Source organism: Bombina bombina, chromosome 5, assembly GCF_027579735.1.
Source record: "Bombina bombina isolate aBomBom1 chromosome 5, aBomBom1.pri, whole genome shotgun sequence".
Lineage (NCBI taxonomy): Eukaryota > Metazoa > Chordata > Amphibia > Anura > Bombinatoridae > Bombina > Bombina bombina.
In genome coordinates this window covers 1,085,184,645-1,085,208,934 of record NC_069503.1, presented here as the reverse complement: position 1 = coordinate 1,085,208,934, position 24,290 = coordinate 1,085,184,645, and the positions used below count along the sequence as shown (strand labels likewise).

General features: G+C 37.7%; 1 protein-coding gene across 1 annotated transcript in view; it reads right to left on the bottom strand.

The window, feature by feature from the left end:
* Positions 1 to 24,290, bottom strand: part of TG (thyroglobulin) — a 535,242-nt gene that overhangs the window by 465,394 nt on the left and 45,558 nt on the right. Inside the window, exons 5-6 of the mRNA XM_053715949.1 lie at positions 20,678 to 20,837; positions 17,025 to 17,131 (exon numbers count right to left, since the gene is read on the bottom strand). Coding sequence (XP_053571924.1) covers positions 17,025 to 17,131; positions 20,678 to 20,837 — 267 coding nt within the window. The remainder of the gene's footprint in view (positions 1 to 17,024; positions 17,132 to 20,677; positions 20,838 to 24,290) is intronic.

Genomic DNA, 24,290 nt, shown 5'->3' with positions numbered 1-24,290 from the left:
GTAGCTCTGGATCACAGAACACTTGTCAGCTTTTTTATAGGCCCTTTGTGTCTGGGTTACACAATTATCCCCCAATGCAAGAGAGTTATTAGATGCTGCTTGAGATATACTCACTATTGCTTCCCACATGCAAATATATTCTTAAAGGAGCATTCAAGTCATGGAGCAATTACTCCATGTATTGTAAAAGATCTGCATGCAAAATAAATTATTTAAAATAGTTTAAAACTGTAATTTGCATTGTTTCACAGTTCATGTTTTCTTTGCTGTGCTGTGGCCCAATATGGACAGATATAAAAATATAATTTATGTAAGAACTTACCTGATAAATTAATTTCTTTCATGAAGGCGAGAGTCCACGAGCTAGTTACTGATGGGATCTACATTCCCACCAGGAGGGGGCAAAGTTTCCCAAACCTCAAATGCCTATGAATACACCTACCACCTCACTCATACCTCATTTTAACGTATAGCCAAGTTATCGAGGTGTATAAGGTGTAAAAGCATAAAAAAGAGGAACAGGATAAATAATGTGCTTTATACAAAAAATCATAACCCCCAAAAAATAGGAGGGTCTCGTGGACCCTCACCACTATGAAAGAAATTAATTTATCAGGTAAATTCTTACATAAATTATGAAAAACATAATTTATGTAAGAACTTACCTGATAAATTCATTTCTTTCATATTAGCAAGAGTCCATGAGCTAGTGACGTATGGGATATACATTCCTACCAGGAGGGGCAAAGTTTCCCAAACCTCAAAATGCCTATAAATACACCCCTCACCACACCCACAAATCAGTTTAACGAATAGCCAAGAAGTGGGGTGATAAGAAAAAAGTGTGAAAGCATAAAAAATAAGGAATTGGAAATAATTGTGCTTTATACAAAAAAATCATAACCACCACAAAAAAAGGGGTGGGCCTCATGGACTCTTGCTAATATGAAAGAAATGAATTTATCAGGTAAGTTCTTACATAAATTATGTTTTCTTTCATGTAATTAGCAAGAGTCCATGAGCTAGTGACGTATGGGATAATGACTACCCAAGATGTGGATCTTTCCACGCAAGAGTCACTAGAGAGGGAGGGATAAAATAAAGACAGCCAATTCCTGCTGAAAATAATCCACACCCAAAATAAAGTTTAAATGAAAACATAAGCAGAAGATTCAAACTGAAACAGCTGCCTGAAGTACTTTTCTACCAAAAACTGCTTCAGAAGAAGAAAACACATCAAAATGGTAGAATTTAGTAAAAGTATGCAAAGAGGACCAAGTTGCTGCTTTGCAAATCTGATCAATCGAAGCTTCATTCCTAAACGCCCAGGAAGTAGAAACTGACCTAGTAGAATGAGCTGTAATCCTTTGAGGCGGAGTTTTACCCGACTCGACATAAGCATGATGAATTAAAGATTTCAACCAAGATGCCAAAGAAATGGCAGAGGCCTTCTGACCTTTCCTAGAACCGGAAAAGATAACAAATAGACTAGAAGTCTTTCGGAAAGTCTTAGTAGCTTCAACATAATATTTCAAAGCTCTAACCACATCCAAAGAATGCAATGATTTCTCCTTAGAATTCTTAGGATTAGGACATAATGAAGGAACCACAATCTCTCTACTAATGTTGTTGTAATTCACAACCTTAGGTAAAAATTTAAAAGAAGTTCGCAACACCGCCTTATCCTGATGAAAAATAAAAAAAGGAGACTCACAAGAAAGAGCAGATAATTCAGAAACTCTTCTGGCAGAAGAGATGGCCAAAAGGAACAAAACTTTCCAAGAAAGTAATTTAATGTCCAATGAATGCATAGGTTCAAACGGAGGAGCTTGAAGAGCCCCCAGAACCAAATTCAAACTCCAAGGAGGAGAAATTGACTTAATAACAGGTTTTATATGCACCAAAGCTTGTACAAAACAATGAATATCAGGAAGATTAGCAATCTTTCTGTGAAAAAGAACAGAAAGAGCAGAGATTTGTCCTTTCAAGGAACTTGCAGACAAACCTTTATCCAAACCATCCTGAAGAAACTGTAAAATTCTTGGAATTCTAAAAGAATGCCAGGAAAAATGATGAAAAAGACACCAAGAAATATAAGTCTTCCAGACTCTATAATATATCTCCCTAGATACAGATTTACGAGCCTGAAACATAGTATTAATCACAGAGTCAGAGAAACCTCTTTGACTAAGAATCAAGCGTTCAATCTCCATACCTTTAAATTTAAGGATTTGAGATCCTGATGGAAAAAAGGACCTTGAGACAGAAGGTCTGGTCTTAATGGAAGAGTCCACGGTTGGCAAGAAGCCATCCGGACAAGATCCGCATACCAAAACCTGTGAGGCCATGCTGGAGCTACCAGCAGAACAAACGAGCATTCCTTCAGAATTTTGGAGATCACTCTTGGAAGAAGAACTAGAGGCGGAAAGATATAGGCAGGATGATACTTCCAAGGAAGTGACAATGCATCCACTGCTTCCGCTTGAGGATCCCTGGATCTGGACAGATACCTGGGAAGTTTCTTGTTTAGATGAGAGGCCATCAGATCTATTTCTGGAAGCCCCCACATTTGAACAATCTGAAGAAATACCTCTGGGTGAAGAGACCATTCGCCCGGATGCAACGTTTGGCGACTGAGATAATCCGCTTCCCAATTGTCTATACCTGGGATATGAACCGCAGAAACTAGACAGGAGCTGGATTCCGCCCAAACCAGAATTCGAGATACTTCTTTCATAGCTAGAGGACTGTGAGTCCCTCCTTGATGATTGATGTATGCTACAGTTGTGACATTGTCTGTCTGAAAACAAATGAACGATTCTCTCTTCAGAAGAGGCCAAGACTGAAGAGCTCTGAAAATTGCACGGAGTTCCAAAATATTGATCGGTAATCTCACCTCCTGAGATTCCCAAACCCCTTGTGCCGTCAGAGACCCCCACACAGCTCCCCAACCTGTAAGACTTGCATCTGTTGAAATTACAGTCCAGGTCGGAAGAACAAAAGAAGCCCCCTGAATTAAACGATGGTGATCTGTCCACCACGTCAGAGAGTGTCATACAATCGGTTTTAAAGATATTAATTGAGATATCTTTGTGTAATCCCTGCACCATTGGTTCAGCATACAGAGCTGAAGAGGTCGCATGTGAAAACGAGCAAAGGGGATCGCGTCCGATGCAGCAGTCATAAGACCTAGAATTTCCATGCATAAGGCTACCGAAGGGAATGATTGTGACTGAAGGTTTCGACAAGCTGATATCAATTTTAGACGTCTCTTGTCTGTCAAATATAGAGTCATGGACACTGAATCTATCTGGAAACCCAAAAAGGTTACCCTTATCTGAGGAATCAATGAACTTTTTAGTAAATTGATCCTCCAACCATGATCTTGAAGAAACAACACAAGTCGATTCGTATGAGATTCTGCTAAATGTAAAGACTGAGCAAGTACCAAGATATCGTCCAAATAAGGAAATACCACAATACCCTGTTCTCTGATTACAGACAGAAGGGCACCGAGAACCTTTGTAAAAATTCTTGGAGCTTTTGCTAGACCAAACGGTAGAGCCACAAACTGGTAATGCTTGTCTAGGAAAGAGAATCTCAGAAACTGAAAGTGATCTGGATGAATCGGAATATGCAGATATGCATCCTGTAAATCTATTGTAGACATATAATGCCCTTGCTGAACAAAATGCAGGATAGTCCTTACAGTTACCATTTTGAATGTTGGTATCCTTACATAACGATTCAATATCTTTAGATCCAGAACTGGTCTGAAGGAATTCTCCTTCTTTGGTACAATGAAGAGATTTGAATAAAACCCCAGCCCCCGTTCCAGAACTGGAACTGGCATAATTACTCCAGCCAACTCTAGATCTGAAACACATTTCAGAAATGCTTGAGCCTTCGCTGGATTTACTGGGACACGGGAAAGAAAAAATCTCTTTGCAGGAGGTCTTATTTTGAAGCCAATTCTGTACCCTTCTGAAACAATGTTCTGAATCCAAAGATTGTGAACGGATTTGATCCAAATTTCTTTGAAAAAACGTAATCTGCCCCCTACCAGCTGAGCTGGAATGAGGGCCGCACCTTCATGTGGACTTAGAAGCTGGCTTTGATTTTCTAGAAGGCTTGGATTTATTCCAAACTGGAGATGGTTTCCAAACTGATACCGCTCCTGAGGATGAAGGATCAGGTTTCTGTTCCTTGTTGTGACGGAAGGAACGAAAACGATTATTAGATCTGAATTTACCTTTAGATTTTTTATTCTGTGGTAAAAAAGTTCCTTTCCCTCCAGTAACAGTTGAAATAATAGAATCCAACTGAGAACCAAATAATTTATTACCCTTGAAAGAAAGGGAAAGCAGAGTAGACTTAGAAGACATATCAGCATTCCAAGTTTTAAGCCATAAAGCTCTTCTAGCTAAAATAGCTAGAGACATATACCTGACATCAACCCTAATGATATCAAAGATGGCATCACAAATAAAATTATTAGCATGTTGAAGAAGAATAATAATGCTATGAGAATTATGATCTGTTATTTGTTGCGCTAAAGCTTCCAACCAAAAAGTTGAAGCTGCAGCAACATCCGCCAAAGATATAGCAGGTCTAAGAAGATTACCTGAACACAAATAGGCTTTTCTTAGAAAGGATTCAATTTTCCTATCTAAAGGATCCTTAAAGGAAGTACCATCTGCCGTAGGAATCGTAGTACGCTTAGCAAGAGTAGAGACAGCCCCATCAACCTTAGGGATTTTGTCCCAAAACTCTAATCTGTCAGATGGCACAGGATATAATTGCTTAAAACGTTTAGAAGGAGTAAATGAATTACCCAAATTATTCCATTCCCTGGAAATTACTTCAGAAATAGCACTAGGAACAGGAAAAACTTCTGGAATAACTACAGGAGATTTAAAAACCTTATCTAAACGTTTAGATTTAGTATCAAGAGGACCAGAATCCTCAATTTCTAAAGCAATTAGAACTTCTTTAAGTAAAGAACGAATAAATTCTATTTTAAATAAATATGAAGATTTATCAGCATCAACCTCTGAGACAGAATCCTCTGAACCAGAAGAACCATTATCAGAATCAGAATGATGATGTTCATTTAAAAATTCATCTGAAGAATGAGAAATTTTAAAAGATTTTTTATGTTTACTAGAAGGAGGAATAACAGACAAAGCCTTCTTAATAGATTCAGAAACAAAATCTCTTATGTTATCAGGAACACTCTGAGTATTAGATGTTGACGGAACAGCAACAGGTAATGTAACTTTACTAAAGGAAATTTTATCTGCATTAACAAGTTTGTCATGACATTCAATACAAACAACAGCTGGAGGAACAGATACCAAAAGATTACAGCAGATACACTTAGCTTTGGTAGTTCCAGCACCAGGCAGCGATTTTCCTGAAGTATCTTCTGACTCAGTTGCAACGTGGGACATCTTGCAATATGTAATAGAAAAAACAACATATAAAGCAAAATAGATCAAATTCCTTAAATGACAGTTTCAGGAATAGGAAAAAATGCCAGTGAACAAGCTTCTAGCAACCAGAAGCAATAAATAATGAGACTTAAATAATGTGGAGACAAAAGTGACGCCCATATTTTTTTAGCGCCAAATAAGACACCCACATTATTTGGCGCCAAAATGCTTTTGGCGCCAAAAATGACGCCACATCCGGAACGCCAACACTTTTAACGCAAAAAAACGTCAAAAAATGACGCAACTTCCGGCGACACGTATGACGCCGGAAACAGAAAAAAATTTTGCGCCAAAAAAGTCCGCGCCAAGAATGACGCAATAAAATGAAGCATTTTCAGCCCCCGCGAGCCTAACAGCCCACAGGAAAAAAGTCAAATTTTTAAGGTAAGAAAAAATGATTGATTCAAATGCATTATCCCAAATATGAAACTGACTGTCTGAAAATAAGGAATGTTGAACATCCTGAGTCAAGGCAAATAAATGTTTGAATACATATATTTAGAACTTTATTAAAAAAGTGCCCAACCATAGCTTAGAGTGTCACAGAAAATAAGACTTACTTACCCCAGGACACTCATCTACATGTTGTAGAAAGCCAAACCAGTACTGAAACGAGAATCAGCAGAGGTAATGGTATATATAAGAGTATATCGTCGATCTGAAAAGGGAGGTAAGAGATGAATCTCTACGATAACAGAGAACCTATGAAATAGACCCCGTAGAAGGAGATCATTGCATTCAAATAGGCAATACTCTCCTCACATCCCTCTGACATTCACTGCACGCTGAGAGGAAAACCGGGCTCCATCCTGCTGCGGAGCGCATATCAACGTAGAATCTAGCACAAACTTACTTCACCACCTCCATAGGAGGCAAAGTTTTTAAAACTGATTTGTGGGTGTGGTGAGGGGTGTATTTATAGGCATTTTGAGGTTTGGGAAACTTTGCCCCTCCTGGTAGGAATGTATATCCCATACGTCACTAGCTCATGGACTCTTGCTAATTACATGAAAGAAACAGGATATACGTCCTGGAATCTTCCGTGTAGGTGTCCTTAAAAAAGGAAACAAATATAGTGAAGTCCTGTTTAGGAACAAATAAAGCAGAGGGATGGAGTTGTGCTCACACTCGCTAGAGCTATGACTTAGCTCTCAGTTTTAAAGCACATATTAAACCTTTCTGTAATCGAAAGGACCGGGAATACATCAAGCTGGTTAAAAAGTGTTTTTTATTATTACAATTAAAATCACTCGGGTCTGAAAGACTGTCTCAAGAACACAACCGCATTTGGATAACAGCCGACAATTCAAGCGTGTTCTGTAAAGTGGAGTCAACACCCTCCCAGTGATGCAGGAGTCTTTGCGGCCAATCGTCTTCCAACGCACATTTTACCGGGTTACTTCCGGCTTTTTCAAGGATGACGTTCTGTTCATAGGGATATCCTTTTATTTGCCATGAGGGATTTCTATTGGTTATCATATGGACCTCTCTTTTGTTGACATTAACACATGTGGGATCGCATCTGACAGAGCATTGTTATGAAAAGGATAAAAATGGTACAGTAAAAAATGGGCTAATACAAAATATATTTGACTAAAATCATATTTGACAAAATACAATATATCTTATAACAATTAAAAAATAAAAATACAATACAATTTTTAAAATATTATTAGAAATTGGAACTGCGTATTCGAACCTATGGTTATTATGTCTAAAAATATTACAAATCCAGGCATCTAAAACACTACAATATATTTAATGTGGTATGGATTGGTACAATGTAAGCATATATGTTCAGACAACAAGTTAAGATTACAATTACAATGAATTTAAGACATACAGATATGAGAACACACACCATATAAACAATATATTTTGTACTTATTTAGATAGATAGATATATATATATATTATATATATATATATATATATATATAGCTTATATGAAAATATCCGAAATAAGGGAATCAAACCTACTTATGAAGAATCATTAAAAGATATTAACCTGACTCTCTATCCACTACACTAATGATCATTTGTATAAAACTTCTAATATTTCTGTCTTGGTTTGCAGCCCATACACCGTCCACATTTATAGAATGATTTTCAAATCTTCTTTTAAAAAACTTCTTGTAATTTTATCTTTAATATTTGGTACGTTTGAACACAATTTTAGGTCTATTTTCTAAAATGTTATCCAATCCGCTGTCTTTTTTTAAAATATTCCAGTGTTTGCTAATTATACCAATTAGTTTTTTATCTGAACCTTGAAAAATCCGGAAGTAACCAGGTGAAACATGCGCTGGAAGTCGATTGGCCGCAAAGACTCCTGCATCACTAGGAGGGTGTTGACTCTTAGAACTGAAACTCCACTTTACAGAACACGCTTGAATTGTCAGTGTTATCTGTTATCCAAATGCGGTTGTGTTCTTGAGATAGTCTTTCATACCCGAGTGGATTTATTCATTGTAATAAAAAAAAAACTTTTTAACCAGCTCGATGTCTTCACGGTCCTTTTAATTACAGAAAGGTTTAATATGGGCTTTTAAACAGAGAGCTAAGTCATAGCTCTAGCGAGTGTGAGCACAACTCCATCCCTCTGCTTTATTTGTTCCTAAACAGGACTTCACTATATTTGTTTCCTTTTTTTAAGGACACATACACGGAAGATTTTAGGATGTATATCCTATTTTTGTGCACTTAACACATTTTCTTTTTGTATTTTGGACTTTATTCTTTGTGTTTTAACAGGATTCTCATTGTTTTGTTAATCTTACATAAATTATGTTTTCTTTCATATAGGTTGCGAGAGTCCACAAGCTAGTTACTGATGGGATATAATACCCAAGATGTGGAAGTCCACGAGTAACTATAGAGGGAGGGAGAAATTAAATCCAAAAAAATAATTAAGTTTTCTTAAAAATTCAAAAAACTTAAATCATAGGCACTAGAATCAAACTGAGACAGCTGCCTGAAGAACCTTTCTATCAAAAGCTACTTCTGAAGAAGAAAAAGCATCAAAATGGTAAAATTTTGTAAATGTATGCAAAGAAGACCAAGTGGCTGCTTTGCAGATTTGATCAATTGAAGGTTCATTCTTAAAAGATGTGGCAACTGATCTAGTAGAATGAGCTGTTATTCTCTGCTGATGTGGAGACTGCCCCGCCACCAAATAAGCTTTGTGAATCAGAAGTTTCAACTAAGATACCAAAGAAATGGCAGAGGCTTTCTGACTTTTTCTGGAACCAGAAAAAATAACAAATTAGCCTCAACATAATATTTAAAAGCTCTTACCACGTCCAAAGAATGTAAAGACCTTTCAAGAGAATTCTTAGGATTAGGACACAAGGAAGTAACAATAATTTCCCTATTAATGTTGTTAGAATTTACAACTTTAGGCAAAAATTTAAAGTCTGCAAAACAGCTTTATCTTGATGGAAAATCAGATAAGGAGACTCGCAAGAGAGAGCAGATAATTCAGAAGCTCTTCTAGTAGAAGAGATAGCCAAGAGAAATAACACTTTCCAAGAAAGTAGTTTAATGTCCAAAGAATGAATAGGCTCAAAAGGAGGAGCCTGCCAAGTCTTTAATACTAAATTTAGACTCCAAGGAGGAGAGATTTAATAACAGGTTTGATACGGGTCAAAGTCTGTACGAAACAGTGAACATCAGGAAGATTAGCAATCTTTCTGAGAAATAAAACAGAAAGAGCAGAGAATTGTCCTTTCAAAGTATTGGCAGACAAATATTTATCCAAACCATCCTGAAGAAACTGTAGAATCCTAGGAATTCTAAAAAAAATGCCAAGAATAATCATGATTGGAACACCAGGAAATATAGGTTTTCCAACCTTTTGATATATTTTCCTTGAAATAGGCTTACAAACCTGTATCATAGTGTTAATCACAGAGTCAGAGAAATATGACTAAGGAGCAAGCGTTTAATTTCCGTACCTTTAAATTTAGAGATTTGAGATATGGATAAAAAACAGGCCTTGAGACAGAAGGTCTGGTCTTATAGGAAGTGACCAAGGTTGGCAACTGGACTTTCGGACAATGTCTACATACCAGAACCTGTGAGGCCAAGCTGCTGCTATCAGAAACACATAATATTGTTTCATTATGATTTTTGAGATCCCTAGACCTGGAGACATATCTGGGAAGTTTCTTGTTTAGCTGAGAGGCCCTCAGATCTATGTCTGGAAGACCCCATATCCGCACAATCTGATAGAACACATCTGGATGTAGAGACCACTCCCCCAGATGTAGAGTGACGGCTAAGATAATCCACTTCTCAATTGTCTACACCTGGTATATGAATCACAGTGATAAGGCAAGAGTTGGATTCCACCCAAGAAAGTATGAGAGACACTTCTTTCATTGCTAGGGGACTGTGAGTCCCCCCTTGATTATTGACATTTGCCACTGTTGTGACATTGTCTGTTTGAAACCGAATATACAATTCTCTCTTTAATAGAGGCCAAGCCTGAAGAGCTCTGAAAATAGCACAGAGTTCTAAGATATTGATTCCTAACTTTGCCTCTCGAGGATTCCAAACTCCTTGTGCTGTCAGAGACCCCCAAACATCTCCCCAACCTGTGAGACTTGCATCTGTTGTGATCACAGTCCAGGTAGGACAAACAAAGGAGGCCCATTGAAAAATAAGGTGATGGTTTAACCACCAAGTCAGAGAGAGTTGAGTGTTGGGATTTAAGTATATCAACTGTGATATCTGAGTATAATCCCTGCACCATTGGTGCAACATGTAAAGCTGTAGAGGTCTCATATAAAAATGAGCAAAAGGGATTGCGTCTGATGCTGCAATCATGAGACACAAAACTTTCATGCACATAGCCCCTGAAGGGAATGATAGAGACTGAAGGTTTAGACAAGCTGAAACCAATCTCAAACGTCTCTTTTCTATTAGGGATAGAGTCATGGACACTGAATCTATCTGGAAACCTAAAAAGGTGACATTTGTCTGAGGAATCAAGGAACTCTTTGGTAAATTGATCTGCAAACCATGTCTTTGAAGAAACAACAGAAGTTGTTTTGTATGAGATTCTGCTAAATGAAAAGATTGATCTAGTACCAAGATATTGTCAAAATAAGGAAACATCGCAATACCCTGCTCTCTGATTACAGATAAAAGGGCACCTATAACTCTTGAGAATATTCTTAGTGCTGTTGCAAGGCCAAACAGAAGAGCAACAAATTGGTAATGCTTGTTTAGAAAAGAGAATCTCAGAAATCGATATTGATCTGGATGAATCGGAATGTAAAGGTAAGCGTCCTGTAAGTCTATTGTGGACATGAAGTGACCTTGCTGAACAAAAGGCAGAATAGTCCTTATAGTCACCATCTTCAAAGTTGGGACTTTTACAAAATGATTTAAAGTTTTCAGATCTAAAATTGGTCTGAAAGAATTTTCCTTCTTTGGTACAATGAATAGATTTGAATAAAAACCCAATCCTTGTCCTGCTGTTGAACTGGGACAATTAACCCTTTCAGAAAGGCTTGAGATTTTACTTGGGGTTTTTGGTACATGGGTAAGAAAGAATCTTCCCAAGAGAGGTATTATTCTGAATCCTATTCGATGCCCCTGAGAAATTATATTCTGAATCAACTGATTTTGGACAGAGTCTGTCCAAACTCTTTGAAATAGCTTTAGTCTATCCCCTACCAGAAGAACTGGCTTGAGGCCTGCACCTTCATGGAGGTTTAGGGGCAGGATTTGGTTTCTTATAAAACTTGGATTTATTCCAATTCGCAGATGGTCTCCAATTAGAGCCAAAGTCCTTAGGGGAAGGAGTGGTTGTCTGTTCTCTAATCTTACGAAAGGAACGAAAACGGTTGGGAGCTTTAAATTTACCCTTAGATTCTTATTTTGGGGCAGAAAAACTCCCTTCCCTCCAGTGATAGTGAAACTAATAGAATTCAATTAAAAACAAAAAAAGATTATTTACCTTGAAAAGAAAGAGATAGCAATCTTGTTTAGATACCATGTTAGCATTTCAAGATTTAAGTCATAAAGCTCTTCTAGTAAGAATAGCTAAAGACAAAGATTTGATGTTAAGTTTCACAACATCAAAAGATAGCATAGCAAATAAAGTGATTTGAAGTAAGAGAATAATGTTAGATAATTCTAGACAACTACTGAGATAAACTGTCCACCCAAAATAGAAAGGCAGCAGCAACATCAGCTATAGATATAACTGGTCTAAGAATATAGCCAGTATGCAAATATGCCCTTCTAAGATAAGATTCAAGTTTTCTATCTAAAGGGTTTAAAAAGAATTGCTGTCTTCTATAGGAATGGTAGTACCTTTGGCAAGAGTGAAAATAGCTACATCAACTTTAGGCACTTTTTCCCCAAAGTTCCAAATTATCAATAGGTAAAGGATACAATTATTTTAAACCTAGAAGAAGAATTAAAAGAAGTACCAGGCTTAGACTATTCTTTAGCAATGAGATTAGAGATAGCGTCTGGAATAGGAAATACTTTAGGAGTAATAACAGTAGTCTTAAATACAGAATTTAAACAATTATTAGGTCTATCATCAGGAGCTTTAGGCTCCTCAATCCCTAAAGGACACATATATTCAATTTTAAACAAAAAAGAAGTCTCTGTCTATGATGCATGATCCTCCAAATCAGAGGAACCCCCATCAGTAGAAGATACGTCAGTATGCTGTCGGTCAGTACAAAATTCAATAGAATTAAGAACATAATGCAAAACCCTTTAAAAATTATTTGAAGGCAGAATAGCAGACAAAGCCTTCTCTATGGCTGTAGCAATACAATCTTTTATTGCTGCAGAAACTCCCTCTGCATTAGACTGGGAATTATTAACAGTGATAGCATTTATAATCATAGAAAAATTGTCAGAATGTAACAAAATATTAAAACAATAGCCACATAGTTGAGCTGAAAAAATCTAATTAGATCAGCCTTTAACAACAAACACACTTATCTTTTTGTAGAAATATGTTAAAGCAGCTTAGTTTCTATGGCCACTTCTGAAACAGGTTCAGTTTGAGACATAGTTGCAAAAAAAAATAATTAAAAAATATATAAATAGTTTGCAATTTTATATCTATGCTCATATATATAACAGGCTTGAGAGAATGGGAAAGAGCGCTAATATATAAAAAAAAGGAAGCATTGAAATAAGCAGTGATATAATAAGTGCTGCATATAGCTTTCTAACAAAAAAATGAAAACACAATGCTCACTTTGTTATCTGAAGATTGTTTGGTTGTAACAGTTCTACTAGTTTGCTTTGATTGACACTATATAGCAGCATTAGATATAAATTAGAGTGTCCTCCTCTGAACTCTGGGGAGTTTGGTCCCACTCGTGGACCTGGTTGCCATCGAAGACACAACGTTATCTTCATGTATTGAAAACAAAATGAGGAGCAGAAAAATATTGCTGTCCTTTGAAATTCCTATTGGAAATTTTGTTTATTTTGTTTGTACTGAAGTGTTATTGCTACCTCAATAAAAAGAAACGTTAAAATAAAATAAAAAATGAAAACACAGGGTGATTTGGGGGTGGAGTTTTATCCCCAGACATGTCAAGACATGCAAAGACATGTCTTTTTTCTTCTTCTTTTTTAAGACATGCTAAGACATACTAAGATATGTTTCAAACTCAAAGAAACCTGTTGTGCAGTTATAATATATAAGGAGCATTAAACAAGTGACTCAAGGCATATATAAACAATATATAACAACTTTACTTAACCCCTTAACAACGAATGTCGTACAGGGTACGTCTTACACAAGCTGGTCTTTAAAGACCAGAGACGTACCCTGTACGTCGTTAAGGGTTTCAAGCGGCTGGAAGCGATCCTGATCGCTTCCAGCCGCTTTCAAGGTATTGCAGTGATGCCTCGATATTGAGGCATCACTGCAATACCTTTTTAGGCACACCGATGCAGAGAGAGCCACTCTGTGGCCCTCTCTGCATCGGTCAGTGATGGTGCCGATCGTTGGTGGGTGGGTGCCATTGCAGGGAGGGGGGTGGGTGGCCCATCAATGTGGAAATTCCTTCCGGCTGCTGTATGCCGGGAGCACGCGGGAGCGAGCGCTGGAGGTGAGGGGCAGGTGCGCGCGTGTGCGCACCTGCGATCTATGCCAATTGTGCAATTTTGTTTTTTGCTGGGAGAGGGTGGTGGGTGCTTAGGAGGGGTGATGGAGGGCTGATCTGGGGGTGATCTCGGAGGGGGAGGGTGTAGGGTATGGATGGGGGGCAGCTACACTACAGAAAATGTTAGGTTTCTCAAAAAAAAAGAAAAAGTTAACGTGCAAAGTGGGTACTGGCAGACAGCTGCCAGTACCCAAAATTGTGACTAATAGTTAGTGGGGGGAGGGTTAGAGAGCTCTTTGGGGGGTATCAGGCAGGTTGGGGGCTAAGGGGGGGATCCTACACAGCAGAATATGATTATTACTTAGTACTTAAGATGGCGGGGACAATTGTGGGGTGGGGGAGGGAAGAGAGCTGTTTGGGAGGGATCAGGGGGTGGGATGTGTCAGATAGGAGGCTGATTTCTACACTAAATCTAAAATTAACCCTTCAAGCTCCCTACAAGCTACCTAATTAACCATGTCACTGCTGGGCATAATACAAGTTTGGTGCGCAGCGGCATTTAGCGGCCTTCTAATTACCAAAAAGCAATGCCAAAGCCATATATGTCTGCTATTTCTGAACAAAGGGGATCCCAGAGAAGCATTTACAACCATTTGTGCCATAATTGCACAAGCTGTTTGTAAATAATTTCAGTGAGAAACCCAAAGTTAGTGAAAAAGTGAACAATTTTTTTTATTTGATCGCATTTGGCGGTGAAATGGTGGCATGAAATATATCAAAATTGGCCTAGATCAATACTTTGGGGTGTCTACTACACTACACTAAAGCTAAAATTAACCCTACAAGCTCCCTACAAGCTACCTAATTAACCCCTTCACTGTTGGGCCCAATACAAATGTGGTGCGCAGCGGCATTTAGCGGCCTTCTAATTACCAAAAAGCAACGTCAAAGCCATATATGTCTGCTATTTATAAACAAAGGGGATCCCAGAGAAACATTTACAACCATTTGTGCCATAATTGCACAAGTTGTTTGTAAATAATTTCAGTGAGAAAACTAATATTTGTGAAAAAGTTTGTGAAAAAGTGAACAATTTTATTTATTTGATCGCATTTGGCGGTGAAATGGTGGCATGAAATATACCAAAATGGGCCTAGATCAATACTTTGGGATGTCTACTAAAAAAAAAAAATATACATGTCAAGGGATATTCAGGGATTCCAGACAGATATCAGTGTTCCAATGTAACTATCGCTAATTTTGAAAAAAAAAAAAAAATGGTTTGGAAATAGCAAAGTGCTATTTGTACTTATTGCCCTATAACTTACAAAAAAAGCAAAGAACATGTAAATATTTCTAAACTCAGAACAAAATTTAGAAACTATTTAGAATGGGTGTTTTTTGGTGGTTGTAGATGTGCAACAGATTTTGGGGGTCAAAGTTAGAAAACGTGTGTTTTTTTTTTTTATTTTTTCATCACATTTTATAAATTTATTTTATGGTAAATTATAAGATATGATGAAAATAACGGTGTCTTTAGAAAGTCCATTTAATGGCGAGAAAAACGGTATATAATATGTGTGGGTATAGTAAATGAGTAAGAGGAAAATTGCAGCTAAACACAAACACCGCAGAAATGTAAAAATACCCTTGGTCCTTAAGGGAAAGAAATTGAAAAATGGCCTTGTCCTTAAGGGGTTAAAAGTGCCCAATCCATAGCTGAGAGTGTCTTTGTTAAAAAAAAGATACATTTTCATACTTACCTTTAAGACCTCCATCCACATATAGCAGATAGCCAAACTAGTACTGAAACATATCAGCAGAGGTAATGGTACAAGAGTATATTGTCAATCTATAAAGGGAGGCAGCAGCTGAATTCCTGCGACCGATTTACAGAGAGCCTTATGAATAGATTTCCCATAGGCGAAAACATGGTATCATCAGGCAATACTCCCTTCACATCCCTCAGACAAACACTGCACTTAGAGAGGAACTGGGCTTAAATATGCTTAGAAGCGCCTTTCACTGAAGAAATCAAGCACATCATGCTTACCCACCTCCTAAGGAGGCAAAGTTTATAAAACTGAGGTATGAGTGAGGTGGGAGGTGTATTTATAGGCATTTGGGGTTCGGGAAACTTTGCCCCCTTCTAGTAGGAATGTATATGCGATCAGTAACTAGCTTGTGGACTCTCGCCACCTATATGAAAGAAAAACTTCTGCACTGATTAATTAATCACTGTGTAGAATGTGGCATGATCACGGTTCTAAATCATGCTGAATATATGCCAGGCAGTGGGAGTTATATTAAAGTAAAAAAACAAAACCATAAAGGAAGTAGAAAGAGAGTTTGACATAATTAAGCAGTTTGCAGTAAAATACATTTTGGGTATAATGTCCCTTTATGAAGAGTCTATACAATCAACTGTTTAGTTCTTGATGTGCTCTACTGGGCAGTTACATATTTAGAACACAGTATGCAATATACTCTAAGGGATGTATTGCATAGTTTTATCAACTAACCCATCAGGATGGTACATATCCAAGAGAAGGCATCCTTAAAGGGACAGTAAACACCAGAATTGTTGTTGTTTAAAAAGGTAGATAATCCCTTTATTACCCATTCCCCAATTTTGCTTAACCAAAACAGTTATATAAATACACTTTTTACCTCTGTCATAACCTTGTATTTATGGCTCTGCAAAATGCCCCCTTATTTCAGTTATTTTGACAAACTTGCATTTTTAGCCAATCAGTGCTTGCTCCTAGGAGTTTCACGTGCCTGAGCTCAATGTAAACTATATGAAACACATGAACTAATGCCCTCTAGTGGTGAAAACTGTCAAAATGCTTTCAGATTAGAGGTGGCCTTCAAGGTCTGAGAAATTGGCATATGAACCTTCAACTAAGAATACCAAGAGAACAAAGCAAAAGTGGTAATAAAAGTAAATTGGAAAGTTGTTTAAAATTACATGCCCTATTTAAATCATTAAAGTTTTTTTTTTACTTGATTGTCCCTTTAAAGGAACATGAAACCCATTTTTTCTTACATTATTCTGATAAACCATGCAATTTTAAAGAACTTTCCATATTATTCCTACTATCTAATTTAATTTGTTCTCTTGGTATCCTTTTGTTGAAAGTCATACCTAGTTAGGCTCAGGAGCAGCAATGCACTACAGGGAGCTAGCTGCTGATTGGTGGCTGCACATATAGGCCTCTTGTTATTTGTTTACCCGTTGTGTTCAGCTAGCTCCCAGTAGTGCATTGCTGCTCCTTCAACAAAGGATACCGAGAGAATGAAGCAAATTTGAAAACTGGAAATTTGATTAAAATTGTATTAAAATCTTGAAAGTAAATGTTTGTGTTTTGTATCAATTTAAGCTGCTGCTATAAACCAGCCCCTAGAATGAAACAATAAGGTGATTATTTACCGGTGTCTGCAAGCTCCCTGCCAAGGCTATCAGCACAGTAACAATATCCAGAGATCTCTGGGAAAGATTCTTGCAGAGATGTAAATGACTTGAAGGCATCTGGAGCCCTACAATGAAAAAGAGATTTAGATTATACACATCCTGTAAGACAGAGCTTTCCAAACTTTTCATGTTGGCGACACACTTATTAGACCTACATCATTGTGCGACACAGTAATTCAGTTGTACCAGCAAACAGGAGGTTAAACTAACTTGTTTTAAGAGATTCGGACACATACATAAATGATATAATAACAGAATATATTTACAAGTAACAGTATGTATGTACAAGAATTAAAAAAAAAGTTTAAGCACTCACTTGAATATACACAGCTAGATTAGAAGTTAGTTACAGCCATGTGCATTCTAACTCACCAGCACTCACTTGAATATACACAGCTAGATTAGAAGTTAGTTACAGCCATGTGCATTCTAGCTCACCAGCACTCACTTGAATGTACACAGCTAGATTAGAACTTAGAAGTTAGTTACAGCCATGTGCATTCTAGCTCACCAGCACTCACTTGAATGTACACAGCTAGATTAAAAACAAAATGGAAGAGCTAGTTACAGCCATGTGCATTCTAACTCACCAGCACTCACTTGAATGTACACAGCTAGATTAGAATTTAGAAGTTAGTTACAGCCATGTTCCTTCTAACTCACCAGCACTCACTTGAATGTACACTGCTAGATTAGAAGTTAGTTTTAGCCATGTGCATTCTAGCTCACCAGCACTCACAGAAAGCTGTGTTGGCTTACAAGTGACTCAGGTAGGTAACCCCAGATAAGCTTACTTGCATGCACACAGCTAGATTAGAAGAGTCAGTTAAAGCTGTGTGCATTCTAACTCACCAGCACTCACAGACAGCTGCGTTTGTGTACAGTGTCTCAGGTAGGTAACCCCAGAGAAGCTTACTTGCATGCAAACAGGGCCGGCGCTCCCACTAGGCAACTAGGCAGCCGCCTAGGGCGCACTGCAACCTAGGGCGCAGCCGGCCACAACCTGGGTTGTACAGACTCCAGTACAACATTTGCCTGAGCAGGGGACAGTACTTGCATACAGCGGCCGTGAGACTGAGCATCAACTTAAGTCTTACGGTCGCTGTATGTTGTAGAGACTGACAAGTGCAGCGTGCTGGCTGGCTGATGGCTGATGGCTGCTAATGATAGTTAGATTGATCCGGCCTCACGCGATGACGCAGTGATCTCCCGCTCAGCGCAACGCTCCCTGCCCTGACACTCGTCATCACTTCCTCCCACTCAGAGTCCCAGGAGCAACTGCAGGCGCAGGAAGAAGAGCTGAGAGCGGGAAGCAGCGAGCTGAGGCCAGGAAGCAGCAAGCTGAGGCAGGGAGGCAGGCAAGAAGGCTGAAGCAGCAGCAGTGAGTCTAGGCTGGTGACGGACTGCCGGTGGCAAATTGGTGTGTCTGGTGAGCAAAAACATCACTTTCACCAGTGATGTAATTTAATTTTCTTTTTGCTCAGCCTCAGTCTATACATTTTGTTTTGGGATAAATGGATCATGGATCCTTTAATATATGTAGCCAATTAGCCATCATGAGTCAGGCATGCACACGGTATGTGTGTCACAGGCAATCAGGCATCAAGATTTAAAAGCCTGATATAGAAAATATAACAGTTAGTGTTAGAGCATTTTCCCCAAACTAAGTCAAACTAGGACCAGTCCTAGTAAATTAATGTCACATTATAACTTAGTTGTATAAATATAATAATATTCTATATAATCTCATATTGTGTGTATACATGAGTGCCTGTTGTGTATTGTGTGTGTTTAGGGGAGGTATGTATGTATGTAATCTATAATCCCAAATTGTGTGCATACATGAGTGCCTGCTGTGTACTGTGTTTACAGATGCACACGGACACACAGCGTATGTGGCCTATAGGGAGGATCCACTTGTAGATTAAATTTGGAGCAATATTTTCCAGGCCATGTATGTGTGTGGGGAATGCTTCATGTTTAAATACTTTGCTTATTGTTAGAGCTAGTAAAAAAACTTTGCACATCTATAAATGCAGTTACTGTCTATTATTGTGAATCTATATCAAGTTGTCTTTTACTTTTGTGTGTGTTTGAGTGAATCTGTCTGCATATGAGTGTGAGTGTGTGTGTGTGTTTGAGTGAATCTGTCTGTATGTGAGTGTGTGTTTGAGGTGGTCTGTCTGTATCTGTGTGTGTGAGAGTCTGTGTGTATCTATAAATCTGTGTGTGTATTTGAGTGAATCTGTATGTGAGTGTGTGTTTGAGGTGGTCTGTCTGTATCTGTGTGTGTGAGAGTCTGTGTGTATCTATAAATCTGTGTGTGTATTTGAGTGAATCTGTTTGTATGTGAGTGTGTGTTTGAGGTGGTCTGTCTGTATCTGTGTGTGTGAGAGTCTGTGTGTATCTATAAATCTATGAGTGTATTTGAGCGAATCTGTCTGCCTGTGTGTGTTTGAGTGAATCTGTCTGTATGTGAGTGTGTGTGCGTGTGTTTGAGTGAATCTGTCTGTATGTGAGTCTGTGTGTGTGAGTGAATCTGTCTGTATGTGAGTGTTTGTTTGAGGTGGTCTGTGTGTATCTGTGTGTTTGAGAGAGTCTGTGTGTATCTATAAATCTGTGTCTGTATTTGAGTGAATCTGTCTGTCTGTGTTTGAGTGAATCTGTCTGTATGTGAGTGTGTGTTTGAGGGGTTCTAGATTCCACTATAAAATGATTAATTCAACATAAAAATGATTTACTTCAGACATTTTTTTTTGGGGGGGGGCGCAAGTAGCTGGTCTTGCCTAGGGCACAAAATAGTCTAGCACCGGCCCTGCATGCAAACAGCTAGATTAGAAGAGTCAGTTAAAGCTGTGTGCATTCTAACTAACCAGCACTCACAGACAGCTGCGTTTGTGTACAGTGTCTCAGGTAGGTAACCCCAGATAAGCTTACTTGCATGCACACAGCTAGATTAGAAGAGTCAGTTAAAGCTGTGTGCATTCTAACTCACCAGCACTCACAGACAGCTGCGTTTGTGTACAGTGTCTCAGGTAGGTAATCCCAGAGAAGCTTACTTGCATGCACACAGCTAGATTAGAAGAGTCAGTTAAAGCCATGTGCATTCTAACTCACCAGCACTCACAGACAGCTGCGTTTGTGTACAGTGTCTCAGGTAGGTAACCCCAGAGAGGCTTACTTGCATGCACACAGCTAGATTAGAAGAGTCAGTTAAAGCCATGTGCATTCTAACTCACCAGCACTCACAGACAGCTGCGTTTGTGTACAGTGTCTCAGGTAGGTAACCCCAGAGAAGCTTACTTGCATGCACACAGCTAGATTAGAAGAGTCAGTTAAAGCTGTGTGCATTCTAACTCACCAGCACTCACAGACAGCTGCGTTTATGTAGTGTCTCAGGTAGGTAACCCCAAAGCTTACTTGCATGCAAACAGCTACATTAGGTGAGGAGAGACCTTGGCATAGCCCTGGGTCTATAACCCTTTAGCTAAATGATGCAACTAACTCTTCCATTTCTGCTTTTAATCTAGCTGTGCAAAAGTTGATTTTAATTACAAACTATGTTTATTATTATAATTTCATAAATTAGAAAAAGATTCCAACACTGTTACCTGCTGAAGCTGGTAATAATATCTAGAGCCATGTTGTCTGTTGTATTGAGGAGTTTACACTGAACAGGGAAAAATTTGCCATCTTCAGAACAATAAGGAAGATTCTTTTCCCCAACTCCATGCAGTATCCGACGATCTCTAACTTCACAATTCTTTGGACCTATAAAAAGGAAAGTTATTACTGGATGGTGTTGTCTGAGGTTTCAATTTCTAGCCCATTTCAGTTTGTTCCGCATCTCCCCTACAGCCCATTTATCTAAAGTGCATCCAAGTAAACCCCCAATATCTTTGATAGGGACGATTTGACAATGCTATTTCAATCAGTCAGAATAGTAATTTCTTGCTGTTTTACAAAGTTTGTTTTTCAAAGGTTTAACACACAGTGGATCTAAACAATGGACATAGAATCTAATTTTGCCTGATCCAACTATTTCTTGTCTATTTGCAAGTTTTCTTTCATTGTAAGTCTGTGCACGTGCTCAATTACTAAACCACATCATTCAAAAGAACAGTCTACTCCAGAATTTGTATTGTTTAAAAATATAGATAATCCCTTTATTATCTATTCCCAAATTTTGCATAACCAACACGGTTATATTAATACACTTCTTACCTCTGTGATTACCTTGTATCTAAGCCTCTGCAGAATGCCCCCTTAACTTGCATTTTAGCCAAGCAGTACTGACTCATGAATAACTCCACAGGAGTAAGCACAATGTTATATATATTGCACACATGAACTAGTGGTGTATAGCTGTGAAAAACTGTCAAAATGCACTGAGATAAGAGGCGGACTTCAAGGGCTTACAAATTAGCAAATGCGACTATCTAGGATTAGCTTTCAACAAAGCAAATTTGATGATAAACATAAATTGGAAAGTTGTTTAAAATTGTATGCCCTGAGACTGAGTCATGAAAGTTTAATTTTTACTAGACAGTCTATTTAAGCTAAAAAAATTGTTGAATCACACTTAAACTAGGAAGTTTAAAAACAAATTAAATATGATCATTTAAAGATTGACGTATGATTGAATTAAGTGCTTGTAGGTCTAAAACATTGTTAATTCAATTAACCAGAATGAATGATCAAAATGATATGAAATCATTAATTTCATGCATGTCATTAATTTATATCATTAAGTAAAAAAAACTGCATTTGAACATATCATCATACTGAATTAATTATTAGTCTTGACTGACTTTTCAATTGTCCACTTATCTTCTACTGAAAATTATAGTGAGAACCTACTTGAAAGTAGGTATATAAACAAAAAAACAAGTGGGATGTTCGTCCTTTTCGCTCTGTGGGTTATTTATAATATACACTACTGGTTTCTAACAGAACACATGGGTGAGCCAATGGCAATCGGTATATGAATATGCAGCCACCAATCAGCAGCTAGAACCTAGGTTTTTTCCTTTTCCGGTGCCTTTCAGCAATAGATAACAAGAGAACGAAGAAAATTAAATAGAAGTAAATTGGAAAGTTGTTTAAAATTGTATGCCTTTACTGTCCCTTTAAGGCTTCTCAAACATATTCTAGGATAAATTGTATCTCAATATATGGGAAGTATCACAATATCAATGCAAAAACCTTACACATAACTCATTGTAAGCATTCTATAACACACAGTATCAAGCTACATACATAGGTGCATAGGTGTTAATCACAATCTTGCACTTGTTTTCATCAGATAACAATATCTTAATTTCAGATGATATTTTCTTAGTTTACTAGTGGAGATCTATTGACAGCGCAGGGTGTGTTATCCATATTGGAGCCCTGCTCTAAGAATAGATCACGATCTGGTATTACAAGTCAATGGTAGAATCGTTTAACCAGAGAATGTTAGCGAGGCTGACAGTCTTATTCCCTATAATTTCATTGGCTAGTGAGGAGCTTTGCTAACATCACTTCTTTCAAAGTAGTACGTTATGCACTGGAAAATGTAGCATGCCTGGAGTCCTGAAGTAATGTGTAGGGCTAGAATAAAAGTATAATTAAACACGTTTTTAACTTTTGGTTTGTTTTTTCTTTTTGGGAAGAAGATTTTGTGTGCAGGATATTAATATCCCATAGAAGACTGTTAGCTGCAGTTTTTTTGTTTTACAAAAGTGCTTTTTGTTTTCCATCTTTCGGTTGACACTTAAACTTAAATTGTGTTGCTAATCAATATTATGTAAAGGGGTCATTTACATTACACCTTCAATGCAGATGGCAATGCTGCGTTTAAAATTCCTCCAGTGACAGAGAATCATCACCTCACACAGAGAAGTGCAGTAAAGCAAGATCACCTTAAAACACTGACTTCAGCCATTTATAAAATGTCATAGTCAATCTCGCTCACAGAGACTGCCTGTGTGTTATTGCATTGTCTTTTTATTATGCATGTGTTAAAGGAACATGAAACCCAAATTGTTTTCTTTTGTGATTCAGATAGAACATGCAATTTTAATCAACTTTCTAATGTACTTCTATTATCTAATTTGCTTCGTTCTCTTGATATCATTTGCTGAAAAGCATATCTATATAGGATCAGTAGCTGTTGATTGGTGGCTGCACATAGATGCTTTGTGTGATTGGCTCACCCATGTGTATTGCTATTTCTTCAACAAAGAATATCTATAGAATGAAGCAGATTAGATAATAGAAGTAAATTCGAATGTTGTTTAAAATTGTATTTTCTACCTGAATCATGAAATATTTTTGGGGGGTTTAGTGTCCCTTTAATGATTCTACTATCTTAAATGGCTCTTTAAAGGGACAGCAAAGCCAAAATTAAACTTTCACAAACCAGATAGAGCTTGTAATTTTAAACAACTTTTCAATATACCTCTATTCTTGTCATCCTTTGTTGAAGAGTGACCCTAGGTAGGCTGATAGGACCATAGGAGTGTGCTCATGTCCTTAGCAGTCTCTGACAGCAGTGTTAGCAACTATGTATAACATTACTGTTAACATTGTTGGAAAAACTGCTGCTAGATGGCTAAAGCAACATGCACACATGGCTAATTGTGATTGCGTCAACAATGAAAAGGGTTCGGTAGCAGCCCGACAACATGAAGATTATTACCAACAATAGTTTGTGATCCCCATAGTACTTGGGTTAAAGTGCGTTAGTTAGAACAATTAGCATTAAAAAAAATGTTAGTGTGAAAGGATATCCGTTTCCATTTTGCACTCAGTTCACACACCTGTTTAAAAGACCAGTAAATACAGTAGATTTGCATAGTCAATAAATGCATAATAACAAGACAATCCAATAGCACTTAGTCTGAACTTCAAAATAGTAGTAGATTTTTTTTCTGACAAATTTTAAAGTTATGTCTATTTCCACTCCTCCTGCATCATGTGACAGCCATCAGCCAATCACAAATGCATAGACGTATATTCTGTGAATTCTTGCACATGCTCAGTAGGAGCTGGTGACTCAAAAAGTGTAAATATAAAAAGACTGTTAATATTTTGTTAATGGAAGTAAATTGGAAAGTTGGATAAAATGGCATGCTCTATCTAAATCATGACAGTTTAGTTTTGACTTGAGTGTCCCTTTAACGTTTTAAAACTGCATGAACATTTTAGTCGGTGTTAATTGTAACATTTCCACCATTT